Genomic DNA, 25,501 nt, shown 5'->3' on the forward strand with positions numbered 1-25,501 from the left:
CCACCCACCTCCCTCCATCAACCCGCAGTTTGTTCTCAGTTGTTAAGAGTCTCTCGTGGTTTGTTTCCCTCTCCCTTTTTCTCCCGCTCCCTTCCCATATGTTCATCTGTTTTGTTTCTTAAATTCCAGATGAGTGAAATCACTGGTAGCTGTCTTTCTCTGATTGATTTATTATGTTTAGCATAATACACTCTAGCTCTATCCATGTCTTTGCAAATGGCAAGATTTCCTTCTTTTTGATGGCTGNGTCGATAGACTTTTGGGCTCTCTGCATAGCTTGGCTAGTGTTGATAACGCTGCTGTAAACACTGGGGTGCATGTGCCCCTTCGAATCAGCAGTTTTGTATTCTTTGGGCAAATATCTAGTAGTGCAATTGCTGGATTGTAAGGTGGGCTTTATTTTGTTTCCTGCAGGATGGTCTGTCATGGTGAGTGCTCCATGAGCACTTGGAAAGGATGTGAGTGTTTGTAAATGTCACTTAGGTCAGGTGGGCCGATGGTGCTCTTCACGCCTTTGAGGCCTGACTGATCCTGTGAATCACTGGGAGCGGCGTGTCAGGGCCGCCCCTGTAGTTATAGATCTGTTTCTCCTTGCTTTCCCTTCCTGCGTCCTGATGCAGGTTCATAGGTGCGGGTACCTTACAGGTGTTTTGCTTTTTTGATGACACATTTGGCATAAAAGACCCATCTGTTCACGGCAGTATTCCTTATTCTTGAGTTTAATCTTTTGATATGAATATAGCCACTCCAACTTCTCTTGATCAGTTTTTGCCAGCCTGTTCCTTTTCATTATTTAGATGTTCGATATCTTCATGTGGTTCAGGATTTATCTTTTAAGTAATATATGGTACAACTGACTCTTGCTCGATGTGCGCTTCTATGACTTTTAACACTGTATAGATCTGTGTTGCCCCCATCACAGTAAGGACACTGAGCACTTCATCATCCCAAATACTTCCTTGTTGTATCTTTTCAGGGTCACAGACTCCTTCCCTTCCTGAGCCCCTGGCAACTACTGATCTGTTCATCACTATAGTTTTGTCTGTTTAAGAATGAGAGAAGCAGAAGATTATGCATGGACAGTATGTGATCTTTTGAGACTGGCTTCTTTCACTTAGCATAACGCTTTCAAGATCTGACTCAGCTGTTTGATCAGCAATCATGTATTCCATGTATGGGGAAGGACATTTGGTGTTCCTGGGTTTTGGTGATTATAAATAGACATGCTATAAACATTTGTGTATTTTGTGTGAACATAAGTCATTATTTCTTTAGGGTTAACAGCTAGGAATGGGATTACTGGGTCATATTATAAGTGCATGTTTAACTTTATGAAAAACTACTAGGCTGTTTCCACAGTGGCTAAACCATTTGACATCACCACCCAACATACGTGAGTATTCTTTTAGTTCTGTGTCCTTACGAGTCAGCACTTTATCTTGTAGTCATTCTGATAGCTTTGTGGTGGTATCTCATAGTGGCTTTAATTTGCAATTCACCAATGGCTAGTGATAATGACAAATAACCATGTTTGTTGATGTGCTTCTTTGCCTTCTGGGAATCCTTTTTGGTTAAATGTCTGTTCAGGTCTTTTGCCCATTTTGGGACTGGTTGGCTGTTTTCTCACAGTTGAGCGTGGAGAGTTCTTTATGTGTTCTGGACACCAGCCCTTTGTCAGACAGGACTTCTTGAAGCATGCAGCTTGTCTCTTCATTCTCTGAATCGTGTCAGGGCAGCGTGCTTCGTTCTGATGCAGGCCACTGTTTCTGTCTTTCTCTGCTGGGGTGTGCTTTTGATGTCTTATCTAAGAATTCTTCATCTAACCCCAGGTCACAGAGATTTTCCTCCTATGTTTTCTTCTAGGAATATTATGGTTTTATGTTTTCCATCCAGGTCTATGATTCATTTTGACTTAATCTTGTGTAAGTTATGAGGTTGAAGCTGAAGTTTATTTTTGGCATCAGAATGTCTAATTGTTCCAATACTATGTGTTGAAAAGATAATCTTTTCTCCACTGAATTGCTTTCACACCTTAAAAAAATTTTTTAATGTTTTATTTATTTCTGAGAGCAAGAGAGAGAGACTGCGTGAGCAGGGGAGGGTCAGAGAAAGAGGGAGACACAGGATCTGAAACAGGCTCCAGGCTCTAAGCTGGCTGTCAGCACAGAGCCCAACGTGGGGCTCAAACCCACGAACTGTGAGATCATGACCAGACAGCTGAAGTCGGACGCTTAACCAACTGAGCCACCCAGGCACCCCTGCTTTCACATCTTTTAAAAAAACGTGGCCAAATTTGTGTGGGTCTTCTGGATCAGGTCTTCTGTTCCACGGATGTATGTGTCAGTCTCTTTGCCAATATCATAGGGTCTTGATCACTGTAGCTTTATAGTTAAGTCTTAACACAAGGTAGTGTCATTCCTCAAAATTTATTCTTTTCCAAAATTGTTTTGGCTATCTTAATTCCTTTGTCTTTTCATATATATTTTAGGACCAGCTTGTGCATAGCTACAAAACTCTGCTGAGACTTTGGTTAGAACTGTGTTAAATCTTTAGATCACCTTGGGGAGGACTGACATATTTACTATGTTGAGTCTCCCAATCCATGAACATGGGATGTCCCTCTATTTCCTTAGATCTTCAGTTTCTCTCACTAGAATTTTGTGGTGTTCAGTGTACAAGTCTTGTACATGTTTTGTCAGATTTATACCTAAGTTTTTCAATTTTGGGGAAGCTACTGTATATGGTATTGTTTTTAATATTTTCGATCAGATTGCCCAACTTAGGGAGCTCAGAAGTTCAGAAATGAGTATGGGTTTGCTGGCCCCAGATCCCCCTCTCCACAATCTCCGTATAGTTTCCAGTGCTCTGGTGCTACACGTTTCCCTGGCAAGAAAGCTGGGGCTTTTTATTGCCCCAACTCTGCTACTTCCATCCTGTGAGTGCACTCTCAAGTCTGGGCCAAGTGGTGGGTGGACAGAGAAAAAGAAAAACAATAGAAGTCGCCCATCTTTGTGGAGCCATAGGAACTCCAGACGGAGAGGAGGCTTCCTCCTGTCAGCTTCCTGATGTTGTGGGTCCTGCTTCTTGTGGCTACTCGTGGAGCACTTTCTGTCCGTCTGATGCTCACTGCTGGTCTGGGAGCTGCTTTGAGTCCAGGCCGGGGGGCACTAGAGGAAAAAGGTAAATTCACCACTGTTTCTGTGGTGCTTCGAGGAAGCTTGGTCCTCTTCCCCAATCCACCTGCTACTATTTATTTTTCAGAGTCCTCAGGTAGCTGCTCCATGCATTCTGTCCAGGGTTTATGGCTGCATTCAGTGGGAGAAACAGGGTAGAGCATGCTTCCTCCATCTTCCCCAAAACTGGAAACCCTTTCCACTGCTTTCAAATTATCTGTGTCTTTATATTTATAGTAGGTTTCTTGTAGACAGTATCTAGTTTGGTCTTGCTTTTCAATTCAATTTTACAATGTCTGCTTTTTAATTGGTGTGTTTAACCATTTTACATGTTAACATAACTATCAGTATGATTAAACCTACCGTCTTGCTGTTGGCTATCACTTGTTTCATGTATTCTTTACTCCTTTTACCTTCTTTTCCTGCCTCTGGACTGAGTATTTTTAGGATTACTTTTTATTTCCACCACTGGTTTATTTATTTTTTAAAGTTTATTTATTTATTTGGGGGTGGGCAGAGAGGGAGGAAGAGAGAGAATTCCAAGCAGGCTCTGCACAGGCAGAAATGTTAAAGGAAATTCCTTAGACTAAAGAAAAATGGTACCAGATGAAAATCTAGATCTACACAAATGAATGAAGGGCTTTGGAAATGCTAACTATATGGGTAAATGTACAGGCATGCCTCAGTTTCCTGGACTCCACTGATACTGTGTTCTTACAGACTGAAGGTTTGTAGCAACCCTGCACCAAGCAAGTCCACTGGGGCCATTTTTCCAATCACATTTGTTCACCTTATATCTCTGTGCCACATTTTGGTAATTTTGCAATATTTCAAAAATTTTAATTATGATTATGTTTGTTATGGTGATCTGTGATCATTGATTATGACTCACTAAAAGCTCAGATGATGGTTACCATTTTTTAGCAAAGTAGTTTTTTAAAAAATATTTTTAATGTTTATTTTTGAGAGAGAGACTGAGCGTGCACAGGGGAGAGACAGAGAGAGAGGGAGACACAGAATCTGAAACAGGCTCCAAGCTCTGAGTTGTCAGCACAGAGCCCAACGTGGGGCTCGAACCACGAACTGTGAGATCATGACCTGAGCCAAAGTCAGATGCTTAATCAACTGAGTCACCCCGGTGCCCCTAGCAAAGTAGTTTTTAATCAAGGTGTGTACATTTTCTTAGATGCTAAGAAATGCTAAGATGCTAAATGCTAGACTGCAGTGTAATAGACTGCAGTGTAGTGCTAACATAACTTTTATAGGCACTGGGAAACCAGAAAATTCATTTGAGTTGCTTTATTGCCGTATCCACTTTATTACAGTGGTCTGGAACCGAGCCCACAATATCTCCAAGGTAAACTGTAAAATGCTTTTCTTCTTACTTTTAATCTCTTTAAAGGTAATTTTAACACAAAAAATAACAATATGTTTTGGGATTTATAACACTTATAGAAATAAAATATATGACCTCAATAGCTTAAAGCAGCTTTAAGTGCAGGCTTTTCCTGTGAAGCAGCAGATATTAGTATTTTGGCTTTAGGAGCCATGTGATCACAGGTACTCGACTCTGCGAGTGTAATGTAAAAGCAGCCAGCCACGGACATACCCAAATGACTGGGCATGGTGTGTGCCAATAAAACTTTATTTTTTCAAATGGGTGGCAGGCAGGGTGCCCGTGTGGCTTGGTCCGTTAAACATCTGACTTGGTTTCAGCTCAGGTCATGGTCTTGTGGTTCGAGCCCTGTGTTGGGCTCCACACTGACAGTGCAGAGCCTGCTGGGGATTCTCTGTCTCTTCCCTCCCCCTCTCCCCTTCTCTCTGCCCCTCCCCTGCTCATGCTCTCTCTCTCTCTCTCTCTTTCAAAATAAATAAATAAGCTTAAAAAACCCCATTTCTTACAGATCATATATGCCAGTGCAGTCTGACAGATCTTTACTTCACCTTAACGCTCGAGAGGCAGTTTTTCCTGTGCGCACCTGCTGGGCGGACAGCCCGCTGTCCTGTGGCCGGCGTTGCTTCTGACGGGAAGTCTGTCTCCGTTCTTGTTTCTCTTCATCCTGTGTCTGGTCTTCCTTCTCCAGCTGCTTTTCAGGTTTTTCTCTTTGTTCCTGGTTTTTAGCAATTTGATGATGATGTGCTCCGTGTGATTTTATTCATGCTTTTCTTGGATATGTGGGTTTTAATTTTCATCAAATTTAGAAAACACGTGGCACGTGGCTATTATTTCCTCATTTTTTTTCTGTGCCCTTCCAGCCCCCTCCGTCCTTCTGGACCCCACACGCACAGACATTACGCTGCATGGTGTGTGTCGTACAGGCCACTGGAGACACGGCCTTGGCCGTGGTCTCTCTCCCTCCTGGGTGGCTTCTTGGGTCATTTCTCCCAGTGCACTGAACTTTCCTTCTGCAGTGTGTCACCTGTGGTTAATATGTCCAGTGTGATTTTAAAATAGAGATTTTACACTTTATATCTCTAGAAGTTTCTTGTATCTTCCACTTCTCACTGTGTCTTTTCTCCTCCAGTCTTGAGCATACAGAGCATGTTTACAGTCGACGATTAAACGTGCATATCTGCTAATTTCATCATCTCTATTATCTGTTTCTATTGCTCTATTTTTCTCCTGGCTGTGGGTCATATATTCTTTTTTTCTAGCTTTTTATTAAAAATTTTTAATGTTTATTTTTGAGAGAGAGACAGAGACAGAGTGCAAGCAGAGGAGGGGCAGAGAGAGGGGGAGACACAGAATCTGAAGCAGGCTCCAGGCTCTGAGCTGTCAGCACAGCGTCTGATGTGGGGCTCGAACCCACGAACCGTGAGATCATGACCTGAGCTGAAGTCAGATGCTTAACCGACTGAGCCTGTGGGTCATATATTCTTTTTTTCTTTTTCAGTATGAGTCAATTCCTTTTTTTTTTTTTTTTTACAAATAGTTTATTGTCAAGTTGGTTTCCATATAACACCCAGTGCTCATCCCCACAAGTGCCCTCCTCCATGCCTATCTCCCCCCGCCCATCCATCAGTGCTCAGTTTGTTCTCAGCATTCAAGAGTCTCTCATGGTTTGCCTCCCTTCCTCTCCCCCACCATTTCCCTCCTTCTTCTCTCCCACGTTCCTCCGTTAAGTTCCTCCTAATCCTCCTATACGTGCAAACATATGGTATCTGTCCTTCTCTCCCTGATTTATTTCGCTCAGCATAACACCCTCAAGGTCCATCCATGTTGCTACACGTGGCCAGATTTCATTGTTTCTCGTTGCCATGTAGTATTCCATCGTATAGATAAACCACATCTTCTTGATCCACTTGTCCTTTGATGGACACTTAGGCTCTTTCCATGTTTTGGCTATTGTTGAGAGTGCTGCTATGAACATTGGGGTACATGTGCTCCTATGCATCAGCATTTCTGGATCCCTTGGGTAAATTCCTAGCAGTGCTATTGCTGGGTCATAGGGGAGTTCTATTGTTAATTTTTTGAGGAACCTCCACACTGTTTTCCAGAGGGGCCGCACCAGTTTACGTTCCCACCAACAGCGTAGGAGGGTGCCCGTTTCTCCACATCCTCGCCAGCATCTAGAGTTCTCTGATTTGCTCATTTTAGCCACTCTGACTGGTGTGAGGTGGAATCTCAGTGTGGTTTTGATTTGTATTTCCCTGATGAGGAGGGAAGCTGAGCATCGTTTCATGTGTCTGTTGGCCCTCTGGATGTCCTCTTTGGAGAAGTGTCTGTTCATATCTTCTGTGTGGGTCATATATTCTTGATACTTAGTACACCTGATGATTTTTGGTTGGGCATCCAGCATCTGTTTATCTATAGATCTAGCATCTATTTATCCACACCAGCAAGATGATACCCCACTGAGGACCCTCCTGGGTCCTGGGTGTGAAGAGCTCTCTGAACTCTGGCTGTAGAGAAGTGGATTATTCCCAGCCTTGCTGAATTCTGGGGATTGCCTGACTCATCACTTCTAGGCCTTCTTTCCAGCCTTATGGATTTCACCGCCCCTAGAGTGTGCTGAGCCGAGTCCAGGGGTCCCTCTGCACATCTTCAGAGCTGCTTCCTCCCTCTTAGTAACTCCATCCTTTCTGGAATTCTCCCCACAACTGCAGCCACCAAACTAGAATCCCTGTCTCCATGACCCTGAGACTCAGAGGACCTGCTGGAGTCTGGGCCCCCTTGCGGCAAGGGGCTTGGGGACTTCCTGCGGGCAGACTCGGGGGCATTTGTGGGCTTGTCCGGCTCCAGTGCCTCCTCCCAGGGGCCACAGTCCCAGGATGTCTGTTGTCCAGTGGCCGAAAGCAGTCGTTTCGTGTATTTTTGTCTGGCTTTCCAGTTGTTGATGGTGAGGGAAATTCCCAGAGCAGCCGATCTTTCGTGGCCATAAGCAAAAGAATGGATACTATTTTTTCCTTAAATTCCACTTTTTGGCCAATTGCCTGTTGAACCTGATGAGAATGTCAAGGCTGGCATCTTGTAACATGACTACTGAGCCTACACTCGGGACAGCGTCGGGGCTGTCCTTCCTTACTGTCTGCTTATATTTGGATTATTCGTCCCATAAAAATGTGGTTTCTTCGCAAAATCTTTTGAAATCACTAATCTGTTTTCTGTCATAAGTTTAGTTAAATACACAGATATTTAGATAACAATCTGGGCAAGGTGCACTGTGACCTCTCACAGTGATTTTAAGCAACAGACAGGTAATGTTGCTGCCCTCCCCCCCTCCCCTCTGCACTGCAGAGCCTCACCCTCTCCTCAGGACGTGGCCCGTCCTATGTGTGGCCATGTGACCAAAGACTGATGGAGGGTACAGTGTCCATCTACATCTTACTTATGAGTGAAACATCATTTCCTTCTTAAAATTTTAGACTCAAAATTAACCTGACAAGCTTGTCTTAAGCGCCTCCCAGGGACCAGTAGCCCAAGCGGTGACACTGCTGTCATTGGCCGGCACAGTGGCTGGGCGAGACCATGGCAGGTCAGGGCAGTGTCGAACAGTGAGTTCATTCTGTGGGCTGTGAAATGTGGTTCATTTTTAAATTGATCTACCAGGTCATAATCCGCATTTATGACAATGTGAAATAGGAACTAGCAAGTTTCATCACACGCAGGAAAGATCAGTTTTCTTTCCAACTCCCGTGGCTCGGTCCCTTGCAGGGTGAGCGGCCTAGAGTTGGAAAGAAGGGTGTTAAAGCCAAGAATCTCTTGAGCAGGAAGAGGGGCCTCGAGAGGGTGGCCCTGCATGTTACGGACAGACACGGGGACGGGGGGGCTGCGGGGGGACACGGGGCCGTGGGGGCCGTGGGGACTGGGGGGGGACGCCGGGAGGGGAGAGGACAAGAAGCCCGCTTGGCCTCACACAGCACACGGGCGGCAGAGTCGCGGCAGGATGGCAGCTTGGGGACAGGCAGGCGCAGGCAGGGCTGGGAGGTGACCCCCCCGGGCCACAGCGGAGTTCATCTGGGTGGTGTGGGAAAGGGGCCAGGTGACCGGCTGCGCTGCTGTCCCCGTGGGGGCTGCGGACGTTTGCCATTACCTGTCTCACAGCGAGGTCCTGCGAAGGGCTCTGAGCACAGGCAGGTGAAATTCCCCACGAGGTCCACACACGAGCCTCCGTTCAGGCACGGATCGGAGGCACATTCGTCCACATCTGCGGGCAGTGGAGGTGGGAGCTTGGCTGGAGCCAGTCTTTGGCTTCCCAGCACTGGGTCTGGCCGGGCAGGAGCCTCTGCCATCCCCCGGGCAGGCCACTCACCCGTCTCGCAGGCCGCACCCGTGTAGCCAGCCTGGCACAGGCACACCGCTGTACCGCTCTCCGCCTGGCACTGCCCGCCGTTCTCACACTCTCTGCTGTCACATGGAGACAGTGCTGCACGTGCAGAGGTGGGGAATGTGTTGGACCCTCGGCTGTGGCTGCCGGGGATGCCTGTCCCATCCCACTCTGGAGGTGGCTCTAAGGGTGTCGGCTGTGGGGTCTGGGCCTGGACGGTCCCCTCCCATCGGCCCAGAGTTCACCCGCATCGGGTTTGTGGCAGCAGATCTGTAGTGGGAGGAGGCTGTGCACCCACTGGATGGGGGCGCGGGGGTGACGGGGTGCAGGCCCCACCCACCCTGGGGTTCTTGTTGCCGGCACAGAGTGGGATTCTGGAGGGATTCCTCTGGGCCAGGCAGGGGACACAGCCTGTGACAGCACCTGGAGGGGGTACAGTGGGTAGAGGCGCAGGAGGAGCCAAGTGGCCTGTGGGTGAAGGGGCGAGGTGGGGAGGAGGCATGTCTTGCTGTGGGCTGGGTGCAGAGGTGCTTGACCCCCACCAGGTAGGGGTGGGGGAGGCACAGCCTGTTCCTGGCCACCTGTGCCCAGTATGCTGGCCTCTTAGACCCCTTGGCGGCTGCTGGTCCATGCGCCCCAGTGGCTGAGCCGGTGGGGGGGGCACCTCAACCGTGCCATGTGTCCTGATGACAGTGCTTTCCCCAAACCACTCAGTATGGGTGCCAAATGGGTCCTCGCAGCATGTGGTCCTCCCCGGACTCGAGGGGGCCAGTGGGAGGAAGGAGCCGGAGGGATGGAGGGGCTTCCGGGGCTGACCCCTGTCTCCTGGAGCCTGACCACCAGAGAGCAGGGCCGGGCACCTGTGGGGAGGGGAGCCACACATGTCCCTGCCTGGACGCTGCCGGGCGCCCCTCTGTTGTGTGCTCTGTGGCGGAGGTGGGTCCTGAGACCAGCGAGCCTCTGTGGGGACCTGGGACCTGTCGGGGTCACCATAGTGGCCATGAGGAATCTGAGGCACAGGGCGACTGGCTGCAGCCCAGGCCCTCCTAGGGGCCTCCCAGGGCCCAGACGTGTGTACACACAGGTCCTTTTTTTTTTTTTTGGGACAGAGAGAGACAGAACATGAGTGGGGAAGGGCAGAGAGAGGGAGACACAGAATCTGAAGCAGCTCCAGGCGCTGAGCTGTCAGTAGAGCCCGATGTGGGGCTTGAACCATGAACTGTGAGATCATGACCTGAGCCGAAGTCGGACGCTCAACCGACTGAGCCCCCGGTGCCCCATGTACACGCGAGTCTTAAAACATCCCTGTGGCTGTAAGTCTCCCTGAGAAATGCTGCTTTCTGTACAGCCATTACTTGTACACACTGGATTTAACCACGTGTTCTGTGTCTCTAAACAATGACTGTGCGTCCGTGAGTGTATTTAGGGGATGGGTGTGTGGTCCAGCCCAGTGGGCATTAGGGGTCATGGTGCTTTGATTGGAAGGGGCTCTTTTTGTTGGGCTCCCCCAGCAGCTTCCCACAGTGAGACTGGGGGCAGCAGCGGGGCCTGCCTTCCTTCACCAGGTAGGCAAAGGGCCAGGATGATGGGAGCCCCGACAGGTGCTGGAGGAAGGGCAGGTAGTGGCGTTTGGAAGAAGGGTGCAGCTGAGCCTGGAGGCAGCAGGGGGTCCTCAAGAAGGACCCCAAGCCACGGCTGGGAGACCTGGGGGCTGGAGAGAAACAGCCTCCCCTTCTGTTGGGAGCTGTAGGGGTGTGGGATTCGGGGGCACAGAGAGGAAGAGGTGTGGGGTTGTACCCTTCCACACCCCACTGCCGGCCTGTCTGACCTTGGGAGCCCCCACATCCCCACCAAGCCAGTCCAGAGCCGAGAGGAAAGTGATGGTTCAGCAGCACCCTGGTGGCTCTCGTGCGGGCCCTGCAGCCAGGCTGGGACCAGGCACCAGCGCCCAGGGGGTGCCCCGGGGTCTCCCCTCGAGTCCCTGCTCCAGCCCCACGAGCCACTCGGGACTGCCTGCGTCTGCCGCCAAGCCCTCCGCGGACGCTGACCTGGCGCTCCCCCAGGCTGCCCACGTGCCCCTGGTCAGGCAGGACCACACGGGGTGCCCCGCAGCCGCCGGGGTCCCTCTCACCTGTCTCACAGGTGGGCCCCCCGAAGCCGGCCGGGCACTGGCAGCTGAAGCTGTTGATGCCGTGCGTGCAGGTACCGCCGTTCTGACACGGATGGGAGGCACACTCGTTCACATCTGAGAAGCAGAGCCGGCGGGGCCTCAGTGGAGGAAGCCAGGCTGGGGAGACTCTGCCTGGACCCCCTCCCGGCCCCACTTGGGGGGCGGTCGGCTCAGACAGGGCACCGCCTCCCGCACTGTCTGTCAGGGAGCCACTGTGTGCACCCCTTCCTTCGTTGCCCACACTGTGGGGACAGACACCCTTGACCTTGGGCTCTTGGGGCCACTGGCTGTGCTGCAGTGTAAACTCACCCAGATGACACCGCCTCCCCGTGAAGCCCGAGAGGCAGGAGCAGCTGTAGGAGGGGTTGCCCGTGACACAGTCGTCAATACACTTGCCGCCGTTGAGGCAGGGACGCAGGGCCAGGCACACGGAGGCTGTGGACACAGGAAGGAGCCGAGCCGTCCCTTCCCTCCCCCGACCCGAAGGGCCCATCTCTGAGGGATCGCTGTGTGGTCCGCTGGCAGCCTAGCGTCCACGATTCACTTCCCAGGTCTCCCCGGGGTGCCCAGCGCGCCTGCCATCTGCCCTGCCGACATTTAGATCCCTGGGCCGCGACGCCACCTTCCTCGGGGGCCAGGCTTCCCCAGAGTCCCTTAAGCCCACAGCACCTTCCTATCCCTTTAACGCATCAGCTTGTCTGAGGGACAGGAGACACAAGACCCAAGGGTGCCCAGCAACGCAGGAAGGCGCACGGGCAGGGGTGAGCCTCGGGTGGGGGGGACCCCGTAGGAACCAGGGGCGGTGGGGGGGGTCCTCAGGCCCTTCTGAGGGGGTGCAGTCTGGTCCCAGGGCTGCCACTTATAGGACGGAAATCATGCCCAGCTGCCCCTCCAGGCTTCCCCGCGTGAAACGAGGGGGCCACACTCAGGGCTGCTGAGGTCGGGGTTTCCCACATCAGTCACGGCCTCCTGGCCAGGGAGGCCTCTAGCGGCCCTCGGGGGCCACCCAGCCCCGTGCCTGGGCCCTCCAGGCCGTGCAGCCCACAGAGCTCAGCTCGGAGAAGTAAGGCTGCTGAAATCTGCGATTAAGAAGCACGAATTGGCAGATCACTAGAGCACCCCAGGTCTCGGATCCCCTGATGCTAGGAGGGCCCCGGGAGAGCTGGCATGGTATCCAGGAGAGAGAGGGGACACTCCCGGAACACCACCGGGACTAAGGGTATCTTTCGGGCTGCGTGCCCCCGCCCCTCCTCACCCATACCCCTCCGTTCACTTGGCCACACTCGCTCGTGGTCTGGCTGCCCTGCGGCGCGTGCTGGCTGGCTGCCCGCCTGGACCCGCCTTCCTCAGGAGCGAGGCTTCCAAAGGTGGTCTCTGCCTCTCACGTGAGAACTGACCCCCCCCCCCCCCACTTCCCGGCACCGCCTGTGTGTGGGGAACCCGGACTGACACACACAGGCTCCCTCTTCTGGGCCTGCAGTGTGGCCGTGGGGAGGCGAGGGGGCTCCTGCAGGCCGCTGCACACTAGCCTGGAAAGCCCAGCAACGCCTCCTCCTTCCACTCCCCCGGAAGCCTGGGATCATGGGGAGAAGCACGTCAGCGTGGGAAAGGGGTCCCCGAGGGACTGGCCAACCCTCTTCTGGGGGTCCCATTCCTCAGGGTCACAGCCCGCAGCCCGTGGGGGAGCACGGGCCTGGCCACACCTGTACCCACGCCTGCTCTCACACCTGCACCCACACTTACATCCACACTTGCTTACACCTGCTGCACCTGCACCCACACCTGCCACACCTGTACCCACACCTGCCCACGCCTGTACCCACACCTGCCCACGCCTGTACCCACACCTGCCACACCTGCACCCACACCTGCCTGCACCTGCACCCACACCTGCCACACCTGTACCCACACCTGCCCACGCCTGTACCCACACCTGCCCACGCCTGTACCCACACCTGCCACACCTGCACCCACACCTGCCTGCACCTGCACCCACACCTGCCACACCTGTACCCACACCTGCCCACGCCTGTACCCACACCTGCCTGCCCCTGCACTCACACCTGCGCACACCTGCACCCACACCTGCCACACCTGTACCCACACCTGCCCGCACCTGCCCCCACACCTGCTGCACCTGCACCCACACCTGCCCGCACCCGCACCCACACCTGCCCACCCGCCTGCTCTGACCTGCATCCACAAAGCACTGCTACAGCAGCTCACACAGCACCCACACCTTGATCCCCAGCCACAACCTGCGGATGACAAGCCACAGACCTCTGCTGTCAGAGGTAGAGTGGTGTCCATACCCCCTGAACCACCACTGCCCCAAACCCAGAGGGGCAGAGCAGGCTATGGGGCGCACGCCTGGGGCTGCAGGGGGGCTTGTGTTCTTGGGCACCCCGCTGGCCACTTTGGGGGAGGTGCAAAATTATTGTTTCCTGGGCTCCCTCACCTGTGAGTTCCCCATCTCCTAAGCTCAGACACTGGCTGGGGCCTCTCTGGTGCTCCAGTGAGTGGGTGGGTTCGGCTGCCCCAGGCATCTCTCACCCGGGCACCCTCCCCAGCCCTTGGGGAGTCTGCTGGCTCTGGGGGTACATGCCTGCCCCCCTGGGTCGGGCCCCTGCCCCTGCCGAGTGTGCGCCAGCGGCCCCGGGAGGTCTGGGTGGGATCCACCGTGCTGTGTTCACACCCAGAGATTTGTGTTCAGAGAAGTGGGAAGAGGGTCCTCCCAGTGGCCTCGGTCCCCACGTGGGCGTCACTGTGGCCTCCGCCTTTGCAGAGCCTGTGATTGGTCCTCCTCGCTGAGTGGCCAGGTCAGTTATTGACACACCATCTCCACTTGTAAGCATGTTTCAGGAGAGCCCAGCGTCTTGGCCAGCACCACACAGGGGAAGGGGGCAGGACAAATCCTTCTGCGGACATCCCGACCGCCTGCCCTGAGATGGAGCCCACACCCCCCCCCCCCCCCCCCCCCGTCTGCTGCGTTCAGTGCCCGCAGGACCCCGGGGTGTCAGGGAAATCCCTCTAGCTGGGCAGATGCGAGGGGTGTGAAACAGGCACCAAATCCCACCAAGCAGCAAGTCCTTGGCAAATGTGGGGAAATGGGTGAAATGAGCGCCAGGTGGTCCTGGGGACAGGGGCCCCTCCCCGGCCCAGGTTCCAGGCTGGGAGAGAATGGGTGAGCCCGACTCCTGGCCCCAGGACGGGCGACCCCGGCTCTCCGCTTTGGGCACAAACTGTGGTCTCCAGCACATTCCCCTGCGCAGCGCCCAGAGCAGAGATAGGAAAGCCTCCCCAGGAAAAGACGGGCCTCAAGGAAGGAGCCGGTCCTAGCCCAGGCTCCTGGCTGGGGGAGGGGGTGGGTGAGACCGTGCCCTCCTGGCCAGCAGCCTGCCTGTCCCCAGTGCCCCTCCCCCTCCTCCAGCACCCGCTTCGTCCAGCCCCACCCTCCCTTCACCCTGTCAAGGATCCAGCCACACATCCAGCCCCCTTCTCCTCGCCCCTCCTCCCTGCCCCCAGCTCCCTCCTGTCACCTCCCCCCCAACTCCCTGAGCCACCCCAACCCCCACAGCCCTGAGCCGCTGGCTCCAGCCTCTTACTTGTATGGCCGCAGCCCCCCACGCGCACCTGGGCATCATCGATTCTGAACGCCCAGCGCCCGGGCACGCCCACGTTGGTGGTGGTCTCCACCTCGGCCATGTCTGCTGTGCGTGAGCCGGGAATGCTGAAGTAGCGCCGCCCGTCACCTGCATTGAAGCCAGCCTGGGGGGTGGGCATGGAGAGTGGGGGACACATGCAGGTTGGGGTCCCAAGGTCTCCCTAAAGTTCCTGAGACCCACCTACTCCCCCCTCCCAACAGTGGCCAGGGTCAAAGAGATCATGTGGAAGACAGCCTTGTAACCCTGGAGCTTTACAGGTTAGGGTACCCGTACCACCCCGCATGCTGTCCTCATCCCGATCAGCAACCTCCCAGCCAGCAGTTCCTCCAGCCGCCAACCTTGGGGGCTGGTGTGTCCCCCCCACATACACCTGGCCTCTCGACTCCCATAGGGACCGGAGACCAGGGACCAGGGGCAAGTGTGAGCCCAGGTGGCCCGGGAGGAGGTGGGGCGTTCACAGAGTGCAGGAGCACTGGCTGGCCTTGGGGACTGGTACGTGACCACCGCCTCCGCACCTGGGGTTTCCTGCTGGCCGCGGTTCTGTGGGCCACGGGCCAGCCCCTAGGACAGTTAGTGCACAGAGAACCAAGGGCCCTGTGTCAGCTCAGCTGGCCCTGGAGGCTCAGGACAAAAGTGCCTTTGGCGAGAGGAAGTTTCCCGGAGCCTGGGCTGGGATTGGCCTCAGAAGGCCCCACGCTGGCCTCTTCACAGCACCGGGTGCGCGTAGGGAGGGTGTGCCTGTTTCATCAGCTCACGACAGGCGTGGCAGGGGGAGCGGGCCCTACCTGGGCTGCGATGCCCCCCAGGCCATCGGTGTCACCCCCACTGCTGGCGTGCGTGCCTGTGGTCCACGTGATGGACTCATAGTTGAAGATGGTGAAGGAGAACTTGCCATCAGTGATGAGCACAGTCTGGAACGTGTTGACCTGCCGAGGAGGGACATCTGAACAGGGCTCTGGCCCCAGGTCCGCGCTACGGGGCCCCACTCCCCTCCTGCATCCCTTCACGCGCTGTTATCCGCCACTGACCCCTCATCTGCGTTCCCAGCTACGTGGTCAGCCATCTGCCATCAAGCCACTGGCCTCGTCCCCATCCTCCACTATGTCCCCAGGGTCTGAGGCCCCAGCACAGGGCGGGCACCCCCATATCTGTCACCTGGTGAGTGAGACACACTGAGGGGTCCTGAGGGCCCACAGACGCCAGGAGCCGACCCTGCGCCCTGCGGTGTCTGGGGCGCAAGGGTGAGTGCTGACCGGGCCGAATCCACAACTGCCTTGTGTGAAGCAAAAACCATAAAGGGTGGGGGGGTAAGAAAAGGAAAGGAGGAAAAGTGGTCTTAGCACTTTTTGTTTTTCATGGAATTCTCTTCCATGAGACTCTGACTGAGTAGCACGTGTGAATGTTGTTTCTGGTTTTGGGCAGAGGAGGGGGCTGTTTCAGAAGTGATCTCGGGGCCAACAGGAAACTCTCTGGAAAAGCATAAAGTCAGAGCTTCGCATCACATGTGACAGTAAAGCCCACATCGAGTAAGGTTATGAATGGGACCATCAGAGCCCTAGAGGCAGATATGGGCAAGTCACAGGGCCGCGTTGGGGAGGGACTTTAACATAACGTGTCAACCGCGAAAGCCAAGGAGATTTACATGTCTGACTACAGAAACTTCTGCACGGAAAGTGCCATAAGGCGAAACGGAAGAGCAAATGGCAAAGTGAAAAATGTTTCTAGAACATAGGTGGCAGTCGAAACTGTCGTATCTTCAGTTCAAGCACAACTTCTATGGGTCAGTAAGAAAAAAATGACAACATTGGCGAGGGTCATACAAGCAGATGTGTTAACAGCAGAGCACGGCCGGCCGGCTGTACTGAACAGATGCACCAGACACCAAAGGCATGGAAGGTCAAAGAAGGTCTTCCCTGTTTGCCCGTGAGGCTGGCGAGGGAGGAGAGCCAGGGAGACCCGTGGTCGCACGCGGCGTATTTGCACGTCTGGGGCCATGAGTTTGAGGGGCGAGTCAGAGCTCTGCGGTGGCTGCCTCCTTGCAGGGGACCCGTGCCAGGAGACGGTGCCCGGTCTAGGGGCCGCGCGGTGCCCACCTCAGGGCACAGGCGCTGGCTGACATGGCGGGCATCATATGGCCCATCTTCTTACTTATGCAGAAATGAATGCTCCCCAGTGCTTCCTCCAGGCAGGCAGAGCTGGTGCTCACTCTGAGGACAGCCAGTGCGCGGTGGCCATGAAGGCGAGAAAGCTGAGGGGGATGGAGGGCAGGACTGAGGTCAGCAAGGGCAGCAGTGGGGCTTCGCAGGCTGCCGAGGCCCAGCGTGCGGGGAGAGCGAGGCCGGGCGTGGAGCTTAGCCATCCCTTCCTGTTACACAGCCTGTTCCAGGAGCTTCCAGCCCCGATTACAGCCCAGACTCAGAACTCTGAGCCCTTATAAGAATTCAGTCATTTTGTAGCGCCCCCCACCCCGTCCAGGCCCAAACACTGGAGAACATTAAGGTGTCCTCTGTCGGCACAGGAGGGACTCAGGCCCCTCCCCTCTCCCAGGTATGAAGGACATAGAGTGCGGGGGTGACCTCACAGTTTCTGCAGTGATGGGGAGGAACGTGTAGCTGAGCAAGATGCCCAGCACTGCTGAGTGAAGAAACCCACAAAACAGCGTGTTCTGTGTGGCTCTATTTGTTGTTTACAGTGTGTGTCCGTGTACAATAGGGAAGGTGTAATGGGAGCGATCTCTTGGAATTACGGATTCTTTGTTTCTTTTTGTTACAAAGATGTTTCTCTTACAGATTGGTGATAAGAAGAAACAGATAGAATTTACAAAATACTCGTGGGCTCTGCATGAATGAAGTTGACTAGCATAGGCGCGTACTGTAGCAACCTTTACGGAAAAGCCCATCTTTCCCCGTTCGCTGTCACCCGCCTATTTTAAGACACCCAGTGGCGCGCATCTGGGGGGCCCAGGGTGCCTGGCTAACTCTCTCCAGGACGTGCCGGGCCCCAGGGCTGCGGGGGATCTCAGGGCTTGTGAGCGACTCGCCCGCCCCGCCCGCCAGTGCTCTCTTCCACCTGCACCAAGTTCCTGAGCCTCAGCTGCTGGGGACCCCGGCACCGCCGCCCCGGAGTGAAGACCTCACCTGTTCCCACCCTCTGCCCGCCCGTGTGTGACACAGGAAACCCAGGCCCTGCCCCTCCCCTGCAGCCTGCTGTGCGGCACGTCTGTCCCTCAGGGCTACTCTGAGCCACCTTGTCCCTTGAGCTCCAGAGCCCCCTGTGGCTAAGCCACCACCCTCTGCCTGGCACAGCAGTCCCACTGGCCCTCGGTGTCTAGAATGTGCCGCATAGGAGAGATGGGCCCCCAGGGCCTCTGTTGTTTGGCATCATCACAGAACAGAGGATAAAACAGAATAAACTCCCCGTGTGACCTGTGGAGCATTGAACCATCCCAAGTGCAGATTCTTCAATCACATGCGACCTGGGCCTCCCTGTGTGTGAGCTCCTGCATCGGGGCACTTGGCACTTTCCTAGAGGCACATGGATTCCGGGGTGGGGGGCGCGCTGGAGAAGTCAGCGCTCTGCCCTCCTCCAACCTGGCTCTGGGACCCTGGGAGAGTCACTTCCATCCCTGGGCCCAGGCTTCCTCTCTCAGCCATGGACCAATGACCACGTCTGACCCACCTCAGCAAGGCAGGGTCCCTGGAGGGAGACTCTGGACCCCAGACGGACGTCCTCCCTTCCCCAGGACAAAGAACTCACGGGGGAAGAGGAGCTGCCTCCAAAGAAGGTCACACGGTACCAGGTGGCTATGAAAACCCAGGTGGCGGAGAATTCCTGGAGCTCGGGGAAGTAGCGCCTGACATCCTCCGTGGCTCTGCGCAGTGTGGCTGGGTCAGTGGCCTCCCTGTAGTACACGTCACCTGCACGTCGATTGTCCACGTCTGCCCAGAAGGCTGCCACCACGCAGCGGTCCTTGGCGATGGGGAAGGCCACTGGGGTGAACTGAGAGACCTCCTTCAGGAAGGAGATGACCCCGTTATTGTTCACCTGTCAGAGAGCCAGACAGGGGGCCAGTGGGCACCTGGGCGCAGGCAGGTGGGCCCAGCAGCCTCCCCTGCTTCACCCTCCAGGTGCCCTCCAGGGGGGAGCCAGCCTTGAACAAGGCCTTCTCAGGACGGCCTGACAGTTCCTGGTCCCTGATACGAGACCCCTGGGCCTGTCCCATCCCCTTGCAGACAGGCTGTGTGCTTGGGCAGAGGCTCTGACCTGTTCGCTCTACCCACTGGCTGCCCAGTGCCCAGACCTGGGTGGCTGCTGTGGGGTCAGGGAGCTCCCACTGGGGGAGCCGAGCAACTGCGGTGCTCAGCGTCCTGGGTCCCACTCCAATCAGGGGCCTTGGGAGAGCACAGCAGCGTTCTGGCCTCGGATCCAGGACAGGTGTGTGGGAGGCGTGTGAGGTCGGGTGAGGGGGCAGTGCCCACAGGGAAGAGCTGGGGGTGAGCAGGAGCCCCTGTGCCGGGAATGGCTGCGTTGGTGGGGAGGGGTCTGTGCTCAGGACTCCAGACAGTAGGGAGCTGCAGAAGGCTCCTGAGCAGGAGACGGGAGCAGCATCTCTGCAGTAAGACACAACTGGTCCCAGTGCAATTAGCTGCGCAACCAGGCACACCAGCCTTTACCTCTCTGTGCTCTGGATTTTACCTGCAACATGGGGATAACACTCGTTCCTGCCTCCGGGAAGCCGAGCAGCCTTGAACGAGTTAGTGAGCACAGAGCTGGCTCTAGACTGTCATGATTTGCTCCCGGGAAGATGGTGGTCAGAACCACGCTTTTAGAGAAGACTCTAGACTTCCCCTTTAGGTGAGGGTGGCCTGGTAATCCAGAAGCACAGCTCTCTTCTTAAAGGCACCGAAGAACGGACAAGCAAGTGAAGGATTCCAGGCTTTGGATTCCAAATTGAGGACAGGGAGGGACTGGAGGTGAGCCCGACTCCCAGAGCTCCTTTCCGCCTCAGTGAGCACATCTGCATATTGAGAAGCAGTGGCTACAAATGAGACCTAAAGTTTTCCAGGCTCACGGAGGGAGATGTCAAAGTTTGGCGCTCACCGAGGGCTGGGGATAACCCCCTACGCTAAGCTGGGTGAACTTGAAGTACACAGTCCTCGTGCGGCCTCATGCTCTGCCGTCCCCTCACCCGAGCGGTCCAGGGCCCCTCAAACTGGGACTCGGATCAAGGCGGTTCCCAATGGATAGCATCCCAAGGTTCCAGAAGCAGAGAAAACCCTCTCTGGTGGAAGATGGAATCACCTAAGGCCTCAGCTATTCCTATAAATAATTTTCTCGAATGCAAAACCCAGGACACAGTCAAAGATAATCAGGCACATGAGGAAACAAGGTGCCGCTAACAAGAATGAGCAGAAATGTGAGAAACATTGGGTATCAGAATTATCAGACCTGAGGCTTAAAATAAGCTTACTGTGTTCCAAGTGCAAGCTTTAAATTTCTTCAAGAGAATGGCCAAAACAATCTTGAAGAAAGAATGAAGTTGGAGGACTTATACTTCCTGCTTTCAAAACATACTGCAAAGCTGTAGCAGTCAAAACAGTGTGGCCTTGGCTTAAAGACAGAAAGATAGCCAAATAGAAGAGAATAGAGAGCCCAGAAATAAGCCCTCACATATATGGTCAAATAATTTTCATCGAGGCGGCCAAGACCAATGGAGAAAGGGCAGTCTTTTCAACAAATAGAGCTGGGACAACTGGACGTCCACATGCAGAAGAACGAAGCTGGACTCTTACCTCACCCCAGATACAAAAACTAACTTAAAATGGATCGAAGACCTAGACATGAGGGCTAAACATATAAAGGTCAGAAGAAAACATAGGGTAAAAGCATCACAAGCTTGGCTTTGGTAATGATTTCTTGGATATGACACCAAAGACACCGGCAACAGAAGGAAAAAAACATACAAACTGGAGTTCATCGAGAATTAAAAATATTTTTCTTTTATTTAAAAAAATTTTTTTTTTATTTCTGAGAGTCAGAGAGAGACGGCATGAGCAGGGGAGGGTCAGAGAGAGAAGGAGACACAGAATCTGAAGACAGGCTCCAGGCTCTGAGCTGTCAGCACAGAGCCCGATGCGGGGCTTGAACCCATGAACCGTGTGATCATGACCTGAGCTGAAGTTGGACGCTTAACCGACTGAGCCACCCAGGCGTCCCTAAAAATATTTTTTCTATCAGCAGAGTGAAAGGGCAACCCACAGAACAGGAGAAAATATTTGCAGATCGTGTATCTAATAAGGGATTAATATCTAAGTATACGGCGAGCTCCTACAACTCAGTGACAACAACAAATACAAACGACCTGATTAAAAGACTTCAGTACACATGTCTCCAAAGAAGATATATCAGCGCCCAATAAGCCCATGAGAAGATGCTCAACATAACTAATCGTTAGGGAAATACAAACCTAAGCCACAAGGAGCGACCACCTCACACACATTAACATGGCTCCCATCAAAAAGCATAGAAAAGAACAGGCGTGGGCAAGGACATGGAAAAGCTGGACGCCTCATGCACCGCTGATGGAAACGCAACATTGCACAGTTGCTGTGGAGAACAGTTGGCAGTTTCTCAAAAAATTGCAAATAGAATTAACCATATGACCTGGAAATTCTACTTCTGGGTATATATCTGCATTAGTCTGCTGTGGCTGCCATAACAAAATATCAGACTGAGTGACCTGAATGACAGAAATTTGCTTTCTTGTCGTTCTGGAGCTAGACATCCAAGATGAAGGTGTCATCAGAGTTGGTTTCTAGCAAGTCCCGTCTTCTTGCCTTGTAGATGGCTCCCTCCGTACTGCGCCTCTGCACGGCCTTTCCTCTGTGTGCACATAGGAGGGAGAGAGCTCTCTGGTGTCTCTCTTTCTTATTATCAGATTAGGGCCCTACCCATACGACCTTAAATTATGTCCCTAAAGGCTCTGTCTCCAAATACAGTCACCTTGGCGGGGGTGGGGGGGGTAGGAATTCAACATAAGAATTTTGGGTGGGACACAATTTATCCACAACGATACACAAAATAATTGAAAGCAGGGTCTTCAAAAGATCTGTGTACACCTGTGTTCGTAGCAGCCTTATGCATGACAGCCCAAAGGTGGAAGCAACCCAAGGTTCACCAGTGCATGGATGAGTAAGCCAGTGCGGTCCATCTATACAGTGGAATATGATTCAGTCTTAAGAAGGAAGGAAATTCTGACATTTGCTACAACATGGATGAACTTTGAGGACCTTCTGTTCAGTGAAATAAGCCAGTCACAGAGAGAAAAATGCTGTGATTTCACTTACATGAGGGACCTAGAGTAGTCACATTCATAGAAAGTAGAATGGGGGTGGCCAGGGGCTGGAGGAGAGGGACATGGGGGCACGTCTAATGGAGATAGAAATTCAGTTTTATAAGATGAAAAGAGTCTGGAGGTGAAGGTGGTGAGGACGGAACAATATCAACGTCCTGAATAGCGCTGAACTTTACACTTAAAAATGGTCAAGATGCTAAGTTTCATATTAGGTGTATTGTCCACAATACAAAAAATGGACTAAAACATGGTCTGGGATAAAAAAAATCATCAGGAATGGAAATTCTCTTTTTAAAACCCATTTTAGAGAACTAAATAGAAATTCTAGCACTAAAACTAAGTAAATAACAAATTAAGCACTAAGTAGATAATTTAAGACCAGATTTGAAGCAACTAAGGGAAGAATTAGTGAGCTGGAACTAGAAGACAGGTCAGAGGAAACCACCTGGAATTTAGAACAGACACAAAGACATGGCGAGTAGAGAAGAAAAATAAGATTTACATCAAACAGTAGGATGGTCAAATACATGTGTGGTTTGGAGCACCAGAGGGTAAGGAGATGTAAAGGCAATGGCTGAGCAGTTCCAGAACTAATGAAAGATATCAGGCCACATATTCAATAATCCCAGCGATTCCCTAGCCGGAAGAATAAAAATAAAGCAACAACAAATGCCTGCTGTAAATGCACATCGACGATTAGGAGGCTATTAGAAAAGGAGAAACATATGAGTTGTCATCCAGGGTCTTACCCACAGAGTGGCAGCTGCTTTCTCATACACAACGATGGAGACTAGAAAACGGGGCGACTGTGTATTGAATATGCTGGAAGAAAATAACCGGCTCACACAGTCTTATGCCCAGATAAAATTTCCTTCGTTCCTGAAGGCAAAAGAAAGATAATTGAGATAAATAAATAATAAATAAGTAAGTAGGAACTGTGTAGCAGACCCACATCAAAAAAGTCAAGTCAATGGGAAATGTACAGTCAGAGATGCAAGAAGGGAAGAAGGGCAAAGAAGGTGCTATGGACTGTATGTCTGTATCTCCCCCAAATTCTCAAGTTGAATCCTGACCTCCACTGTGACGGTGTTAGGAAGAGAGGCCTGTGGGAGGAGATCAGGTCATGAGGGTGGGGCCCCCACGAAGGAGACCCCAAGTCTCTTTATAAAAGAGACGCCAGGGAGCTCAGTCTGTCCTTCTGACATGTGGGGACACGACGAGAAGATGCTGTCTGTTAACCAGGAAGTGGCTCTTCACCAGACACTGAATCTGCCATCCCCTCATCCCCTGGATCTTGGACTTCTCAGCTTTCAGAACTGTGAGAAGTAGTGTTTGTTGTTTAAACTATCCAGTCTAGGGGTGCGGGGGGGGGGCTCAGTTGGTTAAGTGTCTGACTTCAGCTCAGGTCATGATCTAACGGTTCATGGGTTTGTGCCCCACATCAGGCTGTGTGCTGACAGCTCAGAGCCTGGCGTCTGCTTAGGATTCTGTGTCTTCCTCTCTCTCAGCCCCTCCACTGCTCGCGCTCTCTCTCTCTCTCTAACAAATAGACATTAAAAATATTTAAACTGCCCAGTCTATGGCATTTTTATCATAGCAGCCAGAACAGATTAAACCAGAATGTATGAGAATAAATCCAAATGAACACTGACCATATAAAGAAATAATATAAATAAAGCTTTGTGGAATTGTATTAAAAAAATCTGTAGAATTAAAATTAATGATAATAGCCTATAAATTGGGAGAATATTAAAGTGTTTGATGGTCTGGGGCGCCTGGGTGGCTTAGTCGGTTAAGCGTCCGACTTTCGCTTAGGTCNCGATAATAGCCTATAAATTGGGAGAATATTAAAGTGTTTGATGGTCATTGTATTTTCCAGGAGAAGGGTAAAGGCATTTACCCTAAAAGTTAACTTATTAGTGAATATTGATAAGTGGTAATGAATATTGTGCTATCTAGGATAATCACCAAAAGAATTAGAAACCGTGTATATTGTCCTCACCGATAGAGGGGACATGACTGAACGATTGAAATACTTGACATATAAGACGGCAAGAAAGGAGAGAGAAGGAAATATAAAGCAGGGGCGCACATAGCACAGAAGATCTTAGATTGAAATGCAGCCGCATTAGTAACACATTAAATAAAAATGAATTAGATGTTCTGATTACAATATATACTGTCCAAATGCTAACCGAAGGAAACCTGGTATAGACCATAAGGCAAAAAGTATAGCTAAAACAAAAAAGTCCACTTCATGATAATCAAGGAAGATATAACAAATTTGCATTTTTATATACCTAATAACAACGAGTTATCACCTAAGCAAAAAACTGACAAAAGGAAATAGGTCAGTTCATAACCAGAGTGGAAGACTCCAATACACCTTCCTTAGTCAAATAGACTAAGCAGACACAATTATCTGTCAGAATACAGAAATTTTGAGCAATGAAAATAATAAGTGACGCCAGTAGATAATACAAATATTTTTTAAAATTTTACCATATACTGATCACATAGCAAGTGTCAACAAATTTCAAGTGATGGCAAAAAATATAGAGTTTGTTCCCTGGCCACAGTGCAACTATACCAAAAACATTAGCCCCCAAAAGGTAGGAACTTTCTATGTGTATGGAAATTAAGAAATATAAATAACTTGGGAGTGAAAGATAACAAAAGTGCTATTTAGCGAAAACGCGTGAGGCTGTGGCGCCAGTAAACTTAAAAGGGGAATTTGTGGCCTTGCATGCTTATCTCAGTGTCTACTATGTATACTTAGTGAAGAAACCAAAAATTTAGTAAATAATCCGCACACAGTAAATAAACAGCAGCAACAACAGGGAAGAGGAAGACAAAACATTAAGAGCACAAGTTAATGAACTAGGAAACAAACACTGAAAAAGAGAACTAACAAAGCCAAAACTTGGTTTGTTTCAACTACCAGTAAAGTAGATGAACTTCTGTTGGAATTGGTTAAGTAAAAAAGAGAAGGTATCGATTGCCAGTATCAGGACTGAAGAAGAAAATATGACTGCATACGCTGACACTCTCAAAAAAGAAAAAAAGAAGATATTAAAAATACGCTCATAAAAGCAATAAATTTAAAGTTTTGGATGAAATGGAAAAACTTTATAGAAAAATGCAGCTTACCAAAACTGGATTAAGAAGAAATAAGGAGGGAGGGCTGTTAGCGTAACAGAGTAGTGGCTTTCTGGAAGAGGCTGGACAAGGGCCTCCAGGGACTGGGTCGGGAGAAACAGAAGGCTCCCCAGGATCCCGGCAGATAGTGTTCTCCACGAGTGGGCTGTTGCGTGAGTCGGGGGTGGAAAGCGAGGATGCCCACTGTCTTACGTGTTAATAAAGCTGAGCGG

At 51.9% G+C, this 25,501-nt stretch overlaps 1 protein-coding gene across 1 annotated transcript in view; it reads right to left on the reverse strand.

Moving 5' to 3' along the window:
- The window catches only part of SNED1 (sushi, nidogen and EGF like domains 1), a 71,553-nt gene that overhangs the window by 40,308 nt on the left and 5,744 nt on the right, over nt 1-25,501 (reverse strand). The window contains 7 exon segments of the mRNA XM_077758284.1: nt 8,708-8,821; nt 8,927-9,040; nt 11,073-11,186; nt 11,421-11,546; nt 14,717-14,879; nt 15,562-15,702; nt 18,533-18,820. Coding sequence (XP_077614410.1) covers nt 8,708-8,821; nt 8,927-9,040; nt 11,073-11,186; nt 11,421-11,546; nt 14,717-14,879; nt 15,562-15,702; nt 18,533-18,820 — 1,060 coding nt within the window.

Source organism: Crocuta crocuta, unplaced genomic scaffold (genome assembly GCF_008692635.1).
Source record: "Crocuta crocuta isolate KB4526 unplaced genomic scaffold, BGI_CrCroc_1.0 scaffold290, whole genome shotgun sequence".
NCBI classification, from domain to species: domain Eukaryota; kingdom Metazoa; phylum Chordata; class Mammalia; order Carnivora; family Hyaenidae; genus Crocuta; species Crocuta crocuta.